Source organism: Delphinus delphis, chromosome X (assembly GCF_949987515.2).
Source record: "Delphinus delphis chromosome X, mDelDel1.2, whole genome shotgun sequence".
Lineage (NCBI taxonomy): Eukaryota > Metazoa > Chordata > Mammalia > Artiodactyla > Delphinidae > Delphinus > Delphinus delphis.
Window position 1 is genome coordinate 32,748,261 of NC_082704.1, and position 19,904 is coordinate 32,768,164.

Below are 19,904 nucleotides of genomic sequence, written 5' to 3' on the forward strand. Positions count from 1 at the left end.
CTCTCAATATTACAAAAAGGCATCAAAAGCCAAAGATTTTAGTAATTCAACAAATTATTATATCCTTACTTGTCTGCCAATTCTTCAATGAAGACTGTTACAGAATTGCTTTCATTTCCAACTTCCTGAATATGAGCATTATAATATCTTCCGCCTGATTCCAAATGAACCTGAAAGAGGGGAAGAGACAGTAAGAAAACATCTAGTCTCGAGTCAGATCTGGCTTTTGCCAAACAAAAACACTACTTCTCCTCCCAAGTGAAGTTCAGTATCTACTTATTAAGGCAGTTGATAATCAACACTGCCAGTCCAGTTCAATGGAGGCTGCACATGCTGAAACAGTGTTACATCTAATCACAAGTTTGTAATTAAAATTTAACCAAACATTAAAAAAATCCTAGCATTTTGTAAATTAGTTTTGTTGAACTCATATTAATGACTAAAACCACAATCTCAGAAAAACAAATTACTGATTCTTTAAAGAAGGAACTAACCTGACATTTGTCTCCCAAATAGTACTGTCTCCCAGCATACTCCATGTAATCAGATTTTTGAAGTTCTATGAAAGAAAATGAAGATTCAAGCTCAATCGAACTGGTTCCTTTGCTGTTTTACATCATTTCATTTTCTTATTTACTTTTACCACAGTGTTTTTGACAATGCTACCACTGTAAGCTAAAATCTGGAGGGAAAATGTCCTAAAGGGTCATTCCATCACTCTTGATGGGTTATTCTTGTGGTCAATCTAAGGAGACCTGCCAGAATAGTTTTGTGCTATAAAACACAAACAGGTGGAAATTGGGAGGTTGTAATCTTAGAGTTGGTCATATACCAACAAGGTACAGTTTGAAAGTAACACACTTCAATTTTTAAAAAAAAGGAAAAAAAAACCACTGTGTAGCTTCTTCAAAGCAATACAGTTTACCCTTGAACAGCACGGGTTTAAACTGCATGTATCCACTCATATGCGGATTTTTTTCAATAGTACTACAAGTACCAAGGTTGTTGAATCTGAGGATGTAGAACTGAGAATACAGAGGAACTGGGAATGCTGAAGGCTGACTATAAATTATATCTGGATTTTCAACTGCTTAGGGGGTCAGCAGCCCTAACACCCACATTGTTCAAGGATCAACTGTGTTTTCATTGTGTTCCACAAGGTATTAACCTCATTCTAGATTATTAACTATACCTAGGTTCACCGCCGAGGTTCAAGGAGTTGAATATGAAACATTAAAGGCTACCTTGATGGCAGAACTTTAAGACCTACTTTGATCAACTTAGTTATCTTATAAGGGGAGAGAAACAATTACTTATTTCAAGGGTTGGCAAACTTTCTCTGTAAAGAGCCATATAGTAAATATATTACAGTTTGTGGGCCATGGGCTTCCCTGGTGGCGCAGTGGTTGAGAGTCCGCCTGCCGATGCAGGGGACGCGGGTTCATGTCCCGGTCTGGGAAGATCCCACATGCCGCGGAGTGGCTGGGCCCATGAGCCACGGCCACTGAGCCTGCGCGTCCGGAGCCTGTGCTCCGCAACGGGGGAGGCCACAACAGTTAGAGGCCCGCATACCGCAAAAAAATAAAATAAAATAAATTAAAAAAAATAAAGTTTGTGGGCCATACAGACTCTTGCAATTATTCAAGTCTGTCATAAAACTTTATGGACACTTAAAATTGAATTTCATATAATTTTCATGTATCACAATACACTGTTCTTTTAATTTTTCCCTGACACTTAAAATATAAAAACCATTCTTAGCTCACAGACCATACAAAAACAGGTGGCAGACTGGATTTGATTCACAGGTCATAGTTTGCCAACACCTGACCTATTCATCTATCAGTGAGGGCAGTCTTGACACATTAAACTTAAGATGAACTTATTTCCACTTACAAGTTTCTGGTACTCTTAAAGTTATCTAAAGACACACAGTCTTTGCACAGTTGAAGTCCCTGATGAACATCAGACTCTAAAAGATCCCTCCCCAGTTCTAAACCTATTTGTTTCCTCCTTTGGATGTAAATCATGTATTGAGTAGGCTAAAAAGTACCATGTAAACATATAAAAGTGGGTTTTTTTTAATAACAGTGGTTTGAAAACACCTCTTATTAAAAAAATTTGCAAAATTATTCTAGATCTGTCAGGATTCAAAAATATCCTGTTGATGTTTCATTACCTTTTCTGCTGTCCAGCCAAACATCAAATTCTACATTACGATAGATTTCTGGATCCAGGGCTTTGAGCACCTTATAAGGGAAGAGCATCTTTGATGGATTTTCTGGAGTCTAAAACAAAAATAATCATGCTACAAACTCACCATCCTTAAGTCTTCATTCTATGAAGAAGGAAGAAATAAGGTTCTTTTCTTCCTTTTTTAAAACTATGTACATATAGGCCTTTCCTTCTTTATTAAAAGAAATAGGACTTCCCTGGTGGCACAGTGGTTAAGAATCCACCTGCCAATGCAGAGGACATGGGTTCGAGCCCTGGTCCGGGAAGATCCCACATGCATCGGAGCAGCTAAGCACGTGCACCACAACTACTGAAGCCCGCACACCTGGAGCCCGTGCTCCGCAACAAGAGAAGCCCCAGCAATGAGAAGACTGAGCACCGCAATGAAGAGTAGCCCCGCTCACCACAACTAGAGAAAGCCCGCGCACTGCAACGAAGACCCAACATAGCCTAAATAAATAAATAAACCTTCATTAAAAAAAAAAGAAAAGCCACAATAAATTTTACTGTATTTTTTAAAAATCAGGAGTCTAAATAAGCAATATGCAGAAATCTAAAAGGTTATAGATGGCAGAAGGGAAATACTGTCTAAAGCAGCCAATAACTCAGGAGATACATAAACCAATGCAACACAGACCAGAATTAAAGATTCAGTCAGGGCTATTCAACAAGTCTCATCTTAATATGCATACAGAGGTGCAAGTGTTTCTGTACCCTAGACACCTAGACAAATCTGAAAAGGTTACTTCATTTTGGTCAAAATCTGCTACAATTTCCAAAAGAATTATCTTTTTCTTCTGCTTTCCTAGAATTTCATGGTATTCCATACTGTTTCCAAATTACCAGCACTTGGGGGCATACACAGAGATTGTTCTAGTAGTATTTGCCCTATTTAGCTAGTCTCAAACTGAAGGTCTGCTTGATATTAGACCTATACAGGTGGTAAAATTCCTCCTGTTTCTCCAACTAGGATTACTACCTATTTTCTGAGTAAAATAGGAATAAACCTTACTCTCTTTAATGACAAAAAGAAACCTCAGCATCAGAAGACTGATTACAAACTAAATATCTATTGGGTTTCTAATATTACTTTAACTTGAAAACAACAGCTTCTGAAATTTCTCAAGTGTTCAGAGTTAAATTTGAAAAAAATTTACAATTCCATAGGAACAAAAATTCAGAGAACATTAAGCACACATTTTACATTTCAGATCAAGACTTACACGAAGGAAAACATCAGCTCTTCCCCCACCCCATATAACTAAAATGGACCATCTGACATTAACTAGTTTAAGTTATGATACTGCAAGCCAAGATTATGAAAATTCTTTGCCCTAGAAGATCTCAAACCTTTGCTTCTTCTGTTCCTTGATTGTACCCCTCTGGTATATTTTCAACATTGCAGCAGGCACCCCACTCTTCAGTCCTAATTGAAAAGATTTAGAACAAAGAGCTTTATATAAATGCAGGAGCTAGGTCGTAAGTCTAATGACTATACCACCATCTAGTGGTAAAGTAGCTCAGTTCTAAAAATGAGGCAAATACATTTTCATCCCAGCATTTACATTTATGCTTCTTTTTTTTAAGTACGTGCTACAAATACCTCCTATATATTTCATACCTCCTGTGGGGACACAATCTTAAGATGGTCACTATGATCCCCACCTCCTGGTGTTCACACTCTTGTATGATTTCCCTCCAAGTTTGCGTCTAACCAATAGACAGGATATCATTACACTATATAAGAATGTAGTGTCTGTCTTGCTGATCTCTCTCTCTTGCTGACTATAAGGAAGCAAGCAGACATGTTCACCAACCCCATGTGGCAAGGAGCTGAGGGTTATTCTGGCTGACAGCCAGCAAAAAGCTGAAGTTCTCAGTCCTACAGCTGCAAGGAATTGAATACTACCAAGAACCATGTGGATCCTTCCCCAAAGCTCCAGATGAGAACTCAATCTTGGCTAAAACCCTCATTACATTCTTGTGAGATCCTAAGCAGAAGACCCAGATAAGCTGGGCCCAGATTCCTAACCCACATAAATTCTGAGATAAGAATGTTGTTTTAAGCTGCCAAGTTTGTGGAAATACTGTTACGCAGCAACAGATAACTAATACACCCTGCCTTCCTACTACTTTAGTTTCTGTAAGCCTCAAGTTCTTAATACAAATAATCAGTGCAGAATGAAGCAACTTCTACCCTGATATATATGGTTGCCACCCCCCCCCCCGCATTCCTTAATACAGTCATCCCTCGGTATCCATGAGGGATTGGGTCCAGGACCCCTGGTAGATATCAAAATCCTCAAGTTTCTCAAGTCCCTCACGGTCGGGAGGGCCAATTGTAAGTTTTAAAAAACCCTCTTTATCAAAAAAAAAAAAAAGCATTAAACATTCAAGAAATAGAACTGCAAGACAACAAAAAGACAAGGTTATATCTGACTAGCACCAAGCCTATCTGAATTTCCAGACAGAAGAATCAGGGAGAAATATAAGACAACACCTACTTTATTATCTCAAAGTTTTTGACTAAATCTGTTCAATAATAGCTGCTTCCTCAGAGGCCACAATGTATACTCCTAGTGAGTACCAAAGGCAGACACTAAAAGCTCCTAAAACTCCCCTTTAGCCTGAGAGATTCTTTTCTACTAGCTGGATGTATGTGTCAAGTAACCACTTTGAACCTCAGTTACCATCTACAAAATGATGGTGCTGGTTTAGAATCAGGTTTTTTCCCCTCAAAGTGTGGTCCATGGCCTACCTCTATCAGAATACCTGGGTGTACTTGTTTAAAAAGTAGATCCCTGGCCCTACTCTGACCTCCAATTTTGAAGGGAGGCCCCAAAATCTGCCTAACAAGCGCCCTAAGTAATTCATATATAAGTTTGAGAATCATGCGATTATAGTTCCAAAGTCTCTTCTAGCAATTAAAGAACTGATTCTGGAGTCAGACTTGAGATATGTGTCAGGAGGGGGAAATTTCCCCCCTACCCGTCTTAAGTTCTTGTGGCTGGACTAATAATAAAATTGACACAAGACAGGTTAACAGGAGAAAAACAAATTTAAAACTGATTCTGACTTGGACCAAACCCCCAAAGCCTGAGCATTTCACAATGCAACATATCTTTTGGTAAAACTTCTCTTCCCCCATTAAAAAACGTATATCCCTGCACATACAAGCATACATACATACATACATGTGTGTGTATATACAGTTGGCCCCTTCATTTCAGCAGGTTCCACATCCACAGATTCAACCAGCCACGGATGGAATTGGTTGAATCTGTGGACGCAGAACCCATGGATATGGAGAGGGCCAACTGCACATACTACACTGTTTTATACAAGGGACTTGAGCATCAAGCATTTTGGTGTTTGCAGGGGTCCTGGCACCAATCCTCCACAAATGCCAAGAGATGACTGTGTATAAATACACTAAGTCATAAGCTTGCCAGGTCCCTTCCACTTTCAAATGATACACAGAAACATGATGATCTTGTAGTTGACATCCCCTTTCCCTTTATTACCTATCCTGAGTTGAACTCTTGTAGTTAATATGGACATCCCCACTGCTAGTCACAGCACTGTTCCTGTTCTTCTTGGAACCACTTCGAAACAACTTAACTGCAGTCTTCAACTCTTCTTCATCCACAACAAACACATCTTTATAGAGAATTTCATACAATACAGCTAAAGGAAAAAATGACCAAAACTCCAATTGTCAAAATAAGAATTTTTATAACAATGTGAAAATAGCTATAACCCAGTATATGAATTCAATAGGTACCAACAAAGTTTTAAAAGAGCTATTTATGGTGGGCCACTCAATTTAAAGATCGGCAACAAATCATCTGAAAGCACACCCAAACATTTATAAAGCCTTCACATGCCTTGACAAACAGCTGCACTTGACTGAAATTGTTTTGAGTACACTGAATCGTAATGACCATTACTTGAACAGCAGAGTAGAATCTGAAGAAAAGAAAAACACATAGAACAATTAAGTGAATGTTAGATATCTTACAACCATGAAATACTTCAAATTAAGTTGCTAATCAGAAATTGATAAACTAAATGAATTTGCTTTTTAAAAAAAGTGACTTTCAGATTCTACATATGTGATATCATACAGTATTTGTCTTTCTCTGTTTGACTTATTTCACTTAGCATACATGTCAATCAAATCTCAGTAAGGCTGGGGAAAAAGTGAGTTTAGAATCCAAATACAGATAAATGAAAGCTGTATGCCACAAACAGATTTTCTTGACAGTGAGTTTTATTTTTTTTAATTTTTTTAATAAGCGAAAAGAATCTGAAAAATATATATATATGTACAACTAAATTACCCTGCTGCACACCTGCAATTAACATAACACTGCAAACTAACCACACTTCAATTTTTTAAAAAAGACATTTTCCAAAATGGTTGTGCAATTTATACTCATACTAGCAGTATATTAGAGTTTTAGTTACTCCAGGTTCTTGACACAATTTTTCATCCTTTTTTATTTTTGTTCATTGTTTGGAGTTGTTTTTGTAGTTCTTTTTTGTTCCTTTCTTCTTCTTCTGCTCTCTTACGAGTTGATAACTTTCTTTAGTGTTACATTTGGATTCTTTTCTCTATTATGTGTGTGTATCTATTACAGATTTCTAGTTTGTGGTTAGCATGAGATTTATATATAGCAATCTCTCTCTCTATATATATATATTTACACATGATTATTTTAAACTGCTGATCTCTTAATTTCAAATGCATTTTATCAACCCTGTATTTTTACTCTCCTTCCCTCATGATTACTGTTTTTGACATCATATTTTACATCTTTTTTGTGTATCCCTTAATGCTTATTGTGGATATAGATATTTTATTACTTTTGTCTTTTAACCTTCTTACCATCTTTGTATGTGGTTGACTTCCAAAAAGATGTGGTACATATATACAATGGAATATTACTCAGCCATAAAAAAAGAATGAAATAATGCCATTTGCAGCAACATGAATGGACCTAGAGATTATCATGCTAAGGGAGGTAAGACAGTGACTTTTAAATGTCAAGATTAAAATCACTGCTAAGGCAACACTGTGAGCCTCAATCACATTCCTGATAATATACCAAACAAGTCCCAATTTACGAATTTGCAAAAGATGGGAACTTTTACAAATTGAGCAAATAGAATAGGAAGCCTAACAGAAGTCAAACGATCCAGCTGAACTTCTAAAAATGGAGAAAACAGGTCAAATATCCCAAATTTAGACTATGGGGGGAGGAATTTCATTCAATTTATTCAAAATGTTATCCACTATATTGAATAGCAATATATCAATATGCTATATGGGAGCCTTCCTTAAAGAACTGAGGCACTGAGATGGCTATAAAATGAGTTAATCTCTTAGCTGATTCCTTCAATATCTAGTTTTTTCGAACAACATTCAGAGGTGAGGCTTACTAACCAAATTATTTCAGTAAAAATGCTCCCTGGCTCCATGTGATGAAATCTGTTTATATAACAGGTCCAAAACCTTTTTGAATTTTTCTTCAAAAACCTCTGTCTTGTGTAAAGGATGTAATCCCTAGTGATTAAGTCTATTTTATTTTGAAGCCATCTCTGCAAACAACCTGAGGTAATAAAGACAATTCTCTGTGATCTATGAGAGGATAGTGCCACCAAGTTTCCTTGGCAGAAAATTATCGTAAGCACTCTTTTTTTCTACTTTCCTACACTACCCTGGGCTAACTTCTCCCAATGAACAAGTTCTCTGACCGCAGGTCTATTATTCTTCCCTAGTCTTTTTTTGCAATCACAACTCTATCAGTATAATCCATTTCAAAGTACTGAGAGGGAGTATCAAGCTAAAGTAACCCACAATAAAGTTTAAGTTGCAAAGTTTCACCCACCCCCAAGGGGTATTTGCATTTAAGAGGAGTTCATTAATCTAAAAGAACAGTGAGCAGATTTTGAGCTGAGAAGCCTTTTGTACTTTGGACTAGAAGAACTGGAAACTCCAACAAAGAAAGGTTAATAACCAGAGGCAGTTAGTAAGGATTAGTTAAAGGAACCCAGCTAACCAGAACTGATAACTAAATAAGCAGGAAAGAAAACAAAGATGAGTATACAATTTCTCTATTGAAGTGGCAAGAAGTTCTATTTTGATTGGAAGAGGCAAAACTAAGCATGATGGCTTTTATGTTCCTGGTGGTATCTCAACATAAAATAATAATTTTCTCATACATACTTGTGGGTGGTGTGTTTGTTGGGGGTGGGAAGGTGGGATGTAATGGCAGTAAACTAGTTAAAAATGAGGCAGATCTAGATTACTGATGGGGATAAATATCTGAAAAGAACAAGTGACAGAATGTTAAGTATGAGCCCATCTACATAAAAACTAATAAATGAATAAATACATAGAGAATGAAATTGGGATACCCACCCAAACTTAATAGCTGTTACTTTGAAGCACATGAGATTGAAAAGCATGAACAGAAACTTGACTTTTCACTCTACATTTCCAGATACACGTTTCACTTTGTTTTAAATATAGTGTTTTTCTATTCTTTCTAGATAGAACAAATTGGCTGAGTGAAAATGGCTAGTTTCCAGTAGCATTCACTTTGACACTGGATAACTATGTAAAATGCAGAATTAAGTCAGCTAAAAAGGTGAAAGGTACTAGGGTGAACATTAGGTATTTATTTCTTCAAAAATGTGCTCTAAAATATATTTTATGCAAAGCTTAATAATGTTCACTGCTTTTAATAAAGTCATTTTTGAAAATACAAACAATTCAAATATAAATCTTAGGAGCCTGAACTGATACAGCAACTAAGTTTTAGGCAAAGCAAGGTGTCACACAACAAAAGTACCCTGCTGCCACCTGGCTCTTCCATACTTAAATTTCAATACAAACTAACATTCGCTTTATACATTCCCAAATCAGACATATATACAGTATCCTGTGCAATGCAAATACCCAACTGCTGTTAAGTGTTAGCTCTATATATATGTATGGATGAGGCTTACACATGATATTCTCATGGCTGCACACACTAAAAAGGTCTTACATTTCTGTATTCTTATGGTTCCCAATGGGTGATGTTTTCCCCTTAATTAGCTCAAAAATATCTCTGTAAAATGTATAAGACTCATTTGAAAACAGAGCTGTATAATTATAGGAACTAGGTGGTAGGAATATGGATGTTCACTATACAAATCTTATAATTTCTCTCTGTATGAAAATTTTCAGAATAAAATGTTGGAGAAAAAAAATAACTGCAGGTTTAAAGGTTCCTGGTAAAGATCTAACTGTCTAAATCTCATCTCAGACAATGCTGTGTACAGTTGCTAAAACACAATAGCTAACACGCCTCTTCCTCAAACAAGTCTGATTATGTCACACCTTTGCTTAAAAACTCTGAATTGAGTGTTTAGGGACAATTATACTAATGTCTGAATTTACTTTGAAAGACATCAAAACTTAAGATGGATTGATGAATGCATAGAGGGGTGGTTAGATATGTGACAAAACAAGGATATTAAATATTAGCAGTGGACTAAGTGGTGGGCTTATGGATGCTCAATGTAAAATTCTTTTCGCTTTTCTGTATGTTTGAAAAACCTTCATAATAAAATACTGGAAAAAAGCTTCAATTGTCTATTCTGTACAATGAAAAGCCAAATTATTGGCACAGCCTACTACATCCCTCTAGCCTATCTTTTCAGCACTGTCTTCCCCCCATCCAGCTACTTGGCCTCAAAGGGTCTCTTGCTTCTATGCCTTTGTATATAGTGTTTCCTCTGAAGAGACTGCCCTTTATACTTGTTAAACTCATTTTTTTTAATACTCCACTTAAATGTCACAACCACCATGAAACTTTCTAAACTCCCTAAAGCACAGTGAAGGGCTTTTTCTTATATGCTCTTTGCATATAGTTGTATTATAAAACATATCACTTCACTGTAGTTATTTACATGTCTGTCTTCATAGCCTCTTGAGCCCTTAGAGGGCAAGGATTTTGCTGTATTAACTGTGGTATCCCCAAAACCTAGTAAACTGCCTGGTACACTACAGGGGCTTAATGTTTACTGAACAAATTGGCAGTACCATCAGTAAAATAATTAACATGCCCCAATTTATACTTATGTTCTAAGTTATCTCTTGCATCCTATTCAGTCTTTTCTATTCCTAACACCACTTGCCTAGTTCAGGCCTTCTGTCTAGATTACTGTAATATTCTAACAGTTCTACCAGTATCTTGTCTTATCTTACCATCAAAATGCTGCCTGAATTTTGCTCCATGGTATGAAACAAGACAAAACTCAAATACTGTGTAATCTACATTCACTAATCAAATCATCTGGATAGAAGGCTTTTCTTAAAACTTTTTGGAAGAAAAACTGTATGCTAAAAAACAATCTGTTTACCTGCTGAGAGTTCTCAACCAACTAAACAACCTCCTACTATTTTCCAAGCACCTTACTAGACAGTAGTAGCACATTGTCCCTGCACTTAAGAAACTTTCAGACTAATGAGAGAAACAGACATGAAAACATATACAAGGTGATAAACACTATACTTACCTGGGTGATGCTAGGGGAACAAAAAGGGAGGAAATAACTCCAGGGGAGGTGGTAAAGTTTCAAAGGAATTAACATTTGAGATACAAAGGAAAAGAGCATGGAAGTTGGACTCTCTGGACACATGATGTACTAAGGTTGAAGTACAATGAAGCTAGAAAGAAGGTTTGGGACCCTTTAGGTTACTGAATGTCTAGCTTCAGAGTTTGATCCTTATCTTCTAGTCAATGGAGAGTCAATTAGGGTTTTGGGTGGTTTTTTTCCTATTACAGAGGAGTGACAAGATCAGGTTTGTTCAGAAAGATAGCTAACAATACTTAGGCTGACTAACTGGAGAGGAAAAGGCTAGTTGTAGAAAAGCTTGGCTTTTAGACTGTGCTTATTTTTTCATTAATTAGGTTTAAAAGGATGATTTCTTAATGATAAGCTGGCATCATTCAATTTTTTATTTTAGTAAACATTCACTTATCTTCTTACCTTGTCTTCATAGCCATTATCTGTGACATGAGTTGGAGGCCTGCCAGGATAGCGATAAAGAATGAAATCCCGACTACATGGGTAGAAAACAAAGATGGATGAGAAGAGACAATTCAGTATATGCAAGAAATAGTTATAAGAACAAAGATTTGTGCTTTTAAACTGCCTATCTTATTCATCTAAAATAACCTAAATGTTTAAGAGGATAAATATTAATTCAACATAGACAGCTAACTGTCCCTAAAGTCCTATGCATTTTTAAAATGTATCTTAATTTGAGGAGAGGAGGAATAAAGAAAATAAATTGCCAATTGTATGAATGTAAGTTTTGGAGGCTCCCATTTATTTAAAGCAGGTGTTGGCAAATTTTTCTTGGTAAAAGACCAGATAACAAACATGGTTTTTGCAGGCCATATGATTTGCTCAACTTCGACTCTGTAGCCTGAAAGCAGCCATAGGCAATGCATAAACAAATGTACGTGAAAGCTTTATTTATGGACACTGAAACTGAATTTTATATAATTTTCATATGCCATGAAATATTATTCTTTTGATTCTTTTTAACCATCTAAAAATTTTTAAAAAGCATTCTTAGCCAAGAGCCATACAAAATAACAAAAAGCAGGCCAATTCAAAAGGTTGTCCCTGATTTAAAAGCAACAACTGATTAGCTGCCTGCTCCATGCCTCTTCCGTACTACTTCTTGCTGGATTTAGTGAGGGATGAGCAGACTGCAAAACAGTAACTTGAACAAGTCCCCATACAAGAGGGTTCTGATTCTATCAAGGTATATGCTATCTCACCATCCTAAGAACTGTGAAGGAGTCTTATACAGATCCAACTCCTTAAATGAACAAGATTCCCACTAGCCTCTAACCCACATTATATAACCTACTGCTTTCAGAAATGCCACTTTCGCAGTTTTAAAGACCAAAACAGAACTTCCAAAGCAGTAGGGCAGTGTTTTTCAAATTTTTCCACCATTACTGCCTCTCTAAAGAGCCTTTAAAAAAAATACGTTTCTTAATTTCCCTATAAAATTTTAATACTACAGATATACTGTATATCTGTTTTCATACTGTGACCCTTTGAAGGATCATAAACCAATGTAATATCTAATATTTGTTGTCCTCAGGAAACAATTTCTACCCTCTTGGAAGTGATATTGCCCCAATGAGCACACATGTACAAAAGGCACAAAGTTAAATACACAAAAATTCTAAGATAAGTATTCCGATTTTCTACAGGAATAGTACTAGCAGTTCTTAAAGCCCTTTATTCTTCCATTCAAACAGACACAAATGTAGAAGTTCTCCACCCCAAAATTACGCCATTGACTTTGCTTAGACCACTTCATTTGACTATCAATACATCAAATCTCAAATATTCCCAATCCTAAAGGGACTTTATTAGAAACCTTACACACACACACACACACACACACACATGCTTTCTCTCTTAAAAAAAAAAAAAGAGATCCAACTTACTTATAAATTAGAGAAAGAGCTCTTATTTCCAGATGGCCAGCACTTTCCTAAACATAAACAGTGCATAAAGTTTTTAAAAGCATTCTGTATCTAGGAGGTAAAAGTTTTCGCAAGTTCAACAATTGTTTTTTTAGATGCTTAGCACTGTTGTAGGTGAAGAATTTGTACAACACACTATAACTTGCTTTGAGGCTTGGGATACTGTGATAGTTACTTATTAACATAAACTTATTCTGAGAAAAAATTGGACCTAAAGATCTTCTTAGTTAGCTATTAAGTAACAAGGACAGGAATATGGGAGATTTAAAAGACACAATAAAAATGTAATTAGTGTAAGAATATGAAGTTAGCAGGGTATTTAGTAAATGTGTTAAGTCCAGAACTATGGAATTAATTTAATCACATAAAATTATTTTTAATATGTTTAGGAATCTTACTCCCACATAAAAGAAGGATAACTACAAATCAGGAGAATTGTTTAATAAAAAAAATAATGACCTAGTAACATTCATTGCCACCCCCCTCCCCATTAAAGAGAAAAGGCTTGGGTTAGTCCTGTTCCCAAGTAGTGTATACTCTTTCACTAGTCTATAGATGATAAAATTGTTAACACACAATTTTCAATATTCAACACAAAACAACAGGTCAATTCCCAGCCTCTAAACTTTTGCAAGAACTATTTGATTCAACACAGCTGGCTACTTAAGAAAATAGACTGGGCCTAGCTAAAGTGACACAGCTGAATGATACTTATTCCAAATACTATTCCAAATACTCTGAAAAGATTAAACCCCCATATTTGATCTTACCTTGGGATCTCCCAACCGTTCCAGGTATTTCTCAAAAGATCCCTCCACATACTTCAAAAATAAAACAAACTTGACTTAACCAAATACATAGCATTACTGAAATCTGATTATATTGCTGTTGTTCAGCTGAACAATTATGGTATTAAATGACTACTTTGCACAGCACCTCAAGAAGATTTGTACATACACAAAAGTTAGTGGAGAAAAGCTGGACTATAAGACTATCTCAGGAACTGCTCCTGGCTTATCCACATACCAGTGCATTTCATCAAACAGTATGCCTTTGGAGTTTCTTTTGAAATGCCAACTTAAGTAACGACAATTTTCATAAATCAAGCAAGCACAATAATTATAAGGATTTCAAATTTGACAGCAGACATGCATTTACAAAGTTAAACTGAGGAACTTTAAAAGGAATTTCACTAGTTTCAAACAAAGCACAGGCAACAAGGGAACTTTTTGGGTGATGGAAATATTTTGTATCTTGACTGCAGTAGCAGTTGCTTGACTATATTATTGCCAAAACTTAAAACACTAAACTTACAATGGTGAATTTTATGATATGTAAAATATACCTCAATAAAAATTAAACTCAGGAAATATGATATACATTTAGTTCCATGCATGTATATCACTAGACTTAAAAAACTATGTTAATTTTTCTCAGTTTCCTTTTTAAACAGTTTTGAGGCATAACTGACATACAATAAGCACACATATTTAAATGGCACAAATAAGTTGACTTACGTATGCACCCATGAAACCATCATGACAATCGTGATAGTGAATATATCCATCACCCCCGTAAGTTTCCTTGTGCCCCTCTATAACTTCACTAACCCCCAAGCAACCACTGATCTGCTTTCTGTCACTACAGATTGACTTGTATTTTCTAGAGTTTTATATAAAGGAAATCATACAGTATGTACTTTTTTGGGGAGGTCTGGCTTCTTTCACTCTGCATAATTAATCTGAGATTCATCCATGTGGTTTTAAAATTTTACAGACATCTTTGTTACTCAAAATGTGGTCCTTGAACAACAGCAAGCATCACTCAGGAATTTAACTGCTGAAATCTGGGGCCCCAGCTCAGATCTAGTGAATCAGAATTGTTTTTTTAACAAGATCCCCAGGTGATTTGTATGCACAAAAATACTTAAGATGCACTGCTTTACACCATGGTCTTGCATTTGAAGTAATTTCACAAATAATCCTTTCCCCAGGTGTGGTGACCACTAATTAACTTCAAGGTAATAAGCTTTAAAATCAAGAAGGCTTCATATAGTTTTAAAATTCACAGAAACCTGTTGAGAAAATTAAGAGTAAACCTCGAACAGCAGGCAAATACCCATAATATAGTCAGGAGAACAAATAGTACTGGAAGGGCTAGGAATGTTTAAAACAACAAAAAAACAAACAACAAAAAAAACAACAGCCACAGGAAAGGGCGCACTTCAAATCAGATCTTGATAAAACCTTATTTTGTTAACAAGAATTCAAATACTTCAACGTATACGAAGATGCCTTCTAAAAGTTGTTTTAAAGTTAATCATTAGTGGCAGAGCTCCAATTACCAGTTTGTCACATGAAAAAGACATGTTCAGGAATAAGTTGTTTCCTTAGAGTTAAGTTTTACAAGATTCTTCAAGTTGACTGGCTGACAATCACTGTGCATAGAATTAAGAAAGAACACAAGGGGTTCCCATTTATACAAATTTAAAAATACACATTTAAAAATATTAACATAGCCAAACCCCTCGTGAACTGATTACTTGTTTAAGAGAACTGTGATATGGATAACAGTCACAATGTGACTTTTTGGGTGTGGGGGTGAATAAATAGTGGGAAGGATAAAGATTAACTTTCTTAATTTTTAATTAAAGTACAAAACAATCTAATTCTGGGAGAAGATCCAGAAGCATGCTACTAGCTAGGAGGAAGGAAGCCAACTGAAAATTAAATATTTGCTATTGAGAGGAGATTGCGGGATATAATATTCATGCGTAGGTACTCAAAATTCATTTCCTACCTGCTACATATTCTATGAGCAACTCTCCCTTGGGTATGTATTCTACTTACAGACTCAAACGTTTGTTGATTTTCTCTCATATATGAGACACAAGCCTTCCTGATTTCCAAGTGATGGACCTGGCTGCAAAACAACTAAAAAGAAGAGAAAGACCAGCTCACTGTCAGCAGTTATTTGAAACAGAAGCTTCTAAGTTAAGACTATGAACTGGACACTCAAGTCCTCCCCTTATTCAGAACATACGTAGGAAACTGGGAAATTAAGTCCTGATCTTACTAAAATCTGTTTTTGTCATCTTTAGCGATACAGAAGAGGTATGATTCTGTCATGCCCCCCCCTTTCTACTACTATAAATTTTTCCTTAGGCATAAAATTTAGGGGAAGAAGGTGCTGCTTATAAAGGATCAAGATACATTTCAAAGTTTTCTTTAACCCCATTACTTTACCTCTTACATTCCAAAGTGGCATTTAGAAAACAGAGAAGATAGCAAAGGCACAGCAATATATTTGAACTAATCAGCAAAGGCATGCACCAAGCTAATAAGTAGAGAGACCCTGATGTTTTAAATAGGGAAAAGGGAATTTCTGTTGTTCTGTTTGGGTGGGCTACAGGTCTTCTAGCTACAGAACTGTGCCAAATCTCAAACTCCAAAAACTCAGCATAGAGAAGATGTATTTGTTTTCCTTTTACCTGCTCCGAAATAGCCCGAAAGAGGCAAGAGGCATCCTTGGCAGTCAGCTTTCGAAACAGCCCTAAGCTGCCTAAGTATTCATCCATTGATGCCTCATTCAGAGACTTCTGGCCGCAGTACTTTTTCCATCCTTTATGCATTGTGCACAGGGGGTGGAGTTGGGGAGGGGGAGAAAGTAACACAGGTGTGGCAAGAAGGAAAAAGCAGGGTGCAGGTAGGAATGGGTAGCAGTAACAGGGCTTGCTTATGCAGGTATCCAGAAAGCAGCCCAAAGTCTAGGCACGAGAAGGCAGTTGGAGTCAGCGCTGCACAATCTTGGCACTTCTCAGGAGCAGGAGAAGCAAAGGGCTGGCCCAGGATAAGTCGGGACCCTGTGAAAAGAAGAGGAAGAGCCGATGCTCCTAGGAATAGAGAACTTGACTTGAGAAGGAGACGTGGGAGCGAGAAGGAACTTGCAGAGTTACCTTGTTGGGGAAGGGTGGGAGTAACCCAACCAGCCCAAGGTTGAGAGAAGTATGCACAAGCAGCTGAGCTTCGGGACCAAAAGGAAGCCGAGTCTGCAGCTTAACTCAAGGCAACTGCTGCACGAGGTTGCAAAGGGACTGCAATAAGGCTCAGGTGTGTATGATGCAGCCCAACCCACATTACATTGCTTTAAGATCTCTGCCCGAATTTTCAACCAGTCTCTGCCCAAGTTCCCTGCTCCCATCATAGTTTCATGTAGATGAGAGGAAAAAAAAATCGGAACATAATTAACTGAGTAAGCGTTTGTGTTAAGACTACCTTAAGAAACAAAGAAAATGGGAGGGAGAGGGGGACTCCCTTGATCTAAAAGGGCAGAGGTCACAGTTCAAGCAAAGTAAAGGGCCAAAGCAAGTTATCTGGATATTTCAGGTATGATGTTTAAGTAATCTCATTTATTTCTCCTAAATAATAATAACCCTCTGCTGGGACCACAGAAATTAAATCCATTAGTTATGCTAGAAAACACTAATACAATTCTTGACTAATGTCTCCAAACTACCGTACAACATTTACAGAAAGAGAAATTGCAAAAAGTGTCTTTCTCTGAAAATGCAAACAATGAAAATTTAAAATGAAGCTTAATGGAAGAAATATCTTACCCACAAACTTGCTAATAGGCTACATTTAAAATGCTGTGGCACCACACTAGAGGTGTTGGACATGAGAGGCATGTTTCAATGTTTAGGGCACTTTTCTGGAAAAACTGCTCTTAATTCTGAGAAAACCGAAGTAAATACGACTGTACTTTTTGTAAGGTTCAAAAACAGCACTGGTCACTTGTATTACTTGATTTCACTGTCAAGTGTTATTTAAACGCCAAAATCCAATTCCGTTCTTACTTTTTCTAAGTGTTTTAAGAAATAAATAGATCTAAAGCTGGCTTTGGAGAAGCTGCAAAATTAAGCTGCTTTCAGAATTGTTTTTCTGGTATCTGTGGCTCCAGTAGTAATCATGACTGCCTCCAACAGGAAAAGCGTCAATAATCAATTTTACAATTTAGGAATGAAATAAAAGCATGGTAGAAAAAATAAAATCTTGACTTTCTTTAGCATGCCAATTTGAAATTACCTTGACTAATTTATTTTTCAAAGAAACCGAAACACTGGTGCAGAAGTTCTGAAACATGGTTTGGGAAGAGGGATCACCATCTTTCTTTAAGACCATAAATTCACTGAGAAAAACTGAATTATAGTGAAAAAGTTAATTCATTTTTGGCATTTTTTACTTGTAGAGAAAAATGTAAATTCTTCATATTTATTGCTATTTATACTAAAAATATGGTATATAAAGCTTCAATCAATATTAACCCATACACTTCATTTTGAAAAAGGGAATAGAAGAAGGGAAAACTGGGAGAGGGAGAGAGAATCAGAAAATAGGTGAAAGAGCAGGAAACAAAGAGAAGAAAAATTAGAGGCAGGAAGACAAAGAGAGAGGAAAGGGAAAGTAAACACACAAAGAAAACACACAGAAAGAGACCCATACAAATTCAGTCAATTGATTTTTGACAAAGGTGCAAAAGCAGCTCAATAGAGAAAATAGTGTTTTTATCAAATGCTGCTGGAACACCTGACATCCATATGCAAAATAAGAACAATGATCCTCAAACTATACCTCACATCTTCTACAATAATTAACTCAAAATGGATCAAAGATCTAAATGTAGAACAAAACTTCAAAACTTTTAGACGACAGCATAGGAGAAAATCTTCAAGACCTTGAGTTGGGAAAAGAGAACTTAGATATGATATAATAAAAGAAAAATTGATTAATTGGACTTTATCAAAATTCAGAACTTTTGCTCTGCAAATGACACTATTAGGAGAGTGAAAACACAAGCCACAGACTGGAAGATACATGTCTGACAAAAAACTTTGTATCAAAAATACATAAAAGAACTCAAAAGTCAACAATAAGAAAAGAACAATACAATTTAAAATGGGCAAAGATCTGACTACACATTTCACCAAAGATATAGGAGCGCCTAATAAGCACGTAAGAAGGTGTTTAACGTCATTAGGAAAATGCAAATTAAAACCACAATGAGGGCTTCCCTGGTGGCGCAGTGGTTGAGCGTCCGCCTGCCGATGCAGGGTATACGGGTTCGTGCCCCGATCTGGGAAGATCCCACATGCCGTGGAGTGGCTGGGCCCGTGAGCCATGGCCGCTGGGCCTGCGCGTCCGGACCCTGTGCTCCGCAACGGGAGAGGCCACAACAGTGAGAGGCCCGCGTACCGCGCAAAAAAAAAAAAACAAAAAAAAAAACACAATGAGACATCACTACACACCTACTAGGGTGGCTATGATAAATAGTACAGACAATAACAAGTGTTAGCAAGGACGTGGAGAAACTGGATCCTAAGTAAAAGCAGCCAGATGCAAAAGGGGCATGATTCCAAAAGATATGATTCCATCTATATGAAATATACCAAAAGAACAAATCTACAGAGAAAGAAAGCAGGTTAGTGGTTGCCTAGGGTTGAGATGGGAATAGGTACTAAATGCAAACAGGCACAAAGGATCTTTCTGATGGATAAAAATGTTATAAAACTCTTTTGTGGTGACGTTTGCACAACTTTGCATAATCACTAAGAATTACTGAACTGTACACTTAAAACTGGTGATCTTTTAATAGCTTTATAACATAGTTCACATACCATACAATTCACTCACTTAAAAGGTGAATTTCAATGGTTTTTTAGTATATTTACAGTTGTATGTCCATCACAATTTTACATTACCCCAAAATGAAACCCCACATCCCACAACCATCAGCCTCCAATCCTCCTATCCCCACCAACTCCATGCAACCACCAATTTACTTTCTGTCTCTACATATTTGCCTATTCCGCACACTTCAAATAAATGGAATACAATATACAGTTCTGTGTAACTGACTTCTTTCACTTAGCATGATGTTTTCAAGGAGCACCTATGTATCAGTATTTCAATCCTTTGTATAGTTAAGGCAGATTTTATTTATCCATTCATCAGTTGACAGACATTTGGGTTGTTTTCACTTTTTGACTATCATGACTAAGGCTGTTATAAACATTCGTGTCCAAGTTTTCGTTTGGAC

At 36.6% G+C, this 19,904-nt stretch overlaps 1 protein-coding gene across 1 annotated transcript in view; it reads right to left on the reverse strand.

Annotated features, from left to right (window-relative positions):
* ALG13 (ALG13 UDP-N-acetylglucosaminyltransferase subunit) overlaps window positions 1-19,904 on the reverse strand; it is a 74,730-nt gene that overhangs the window by 38,465 nt on the left and 16,361 nt on the right. The window contains 13 exon segments of the mRNA XM_060001992.1: window positions 70-170; window positions 495-559; window positions 2,180-2,288; window positions 3,586-3,661; window positions 5,760-5,922; window positions 6,123-6,204; window positions 11,284-11,356; window positions 12,771-12,817; window positions 13,580-13,630; window positions 15,659-15,742; window positions 16,300-16,441; window positions 16,443-16,863; window positions 18,793-18,809. Coding sequence (XP_059857975.1) covers window positions 70-170; window positions 495-559; window positions 2,180-2,288; window positions 3,586-3,661; window positions 5,760-5,922; window positions 6,123-6,204; window positions 11,284-11,356; window positions 12,771-12,817; window positions 13,580-13,630; window positions 15,659-15,742; window positions 16,300-16,441; window positions 16,443-16,863; window positions 18,793-18,809 — 1,431 coding nt within the window.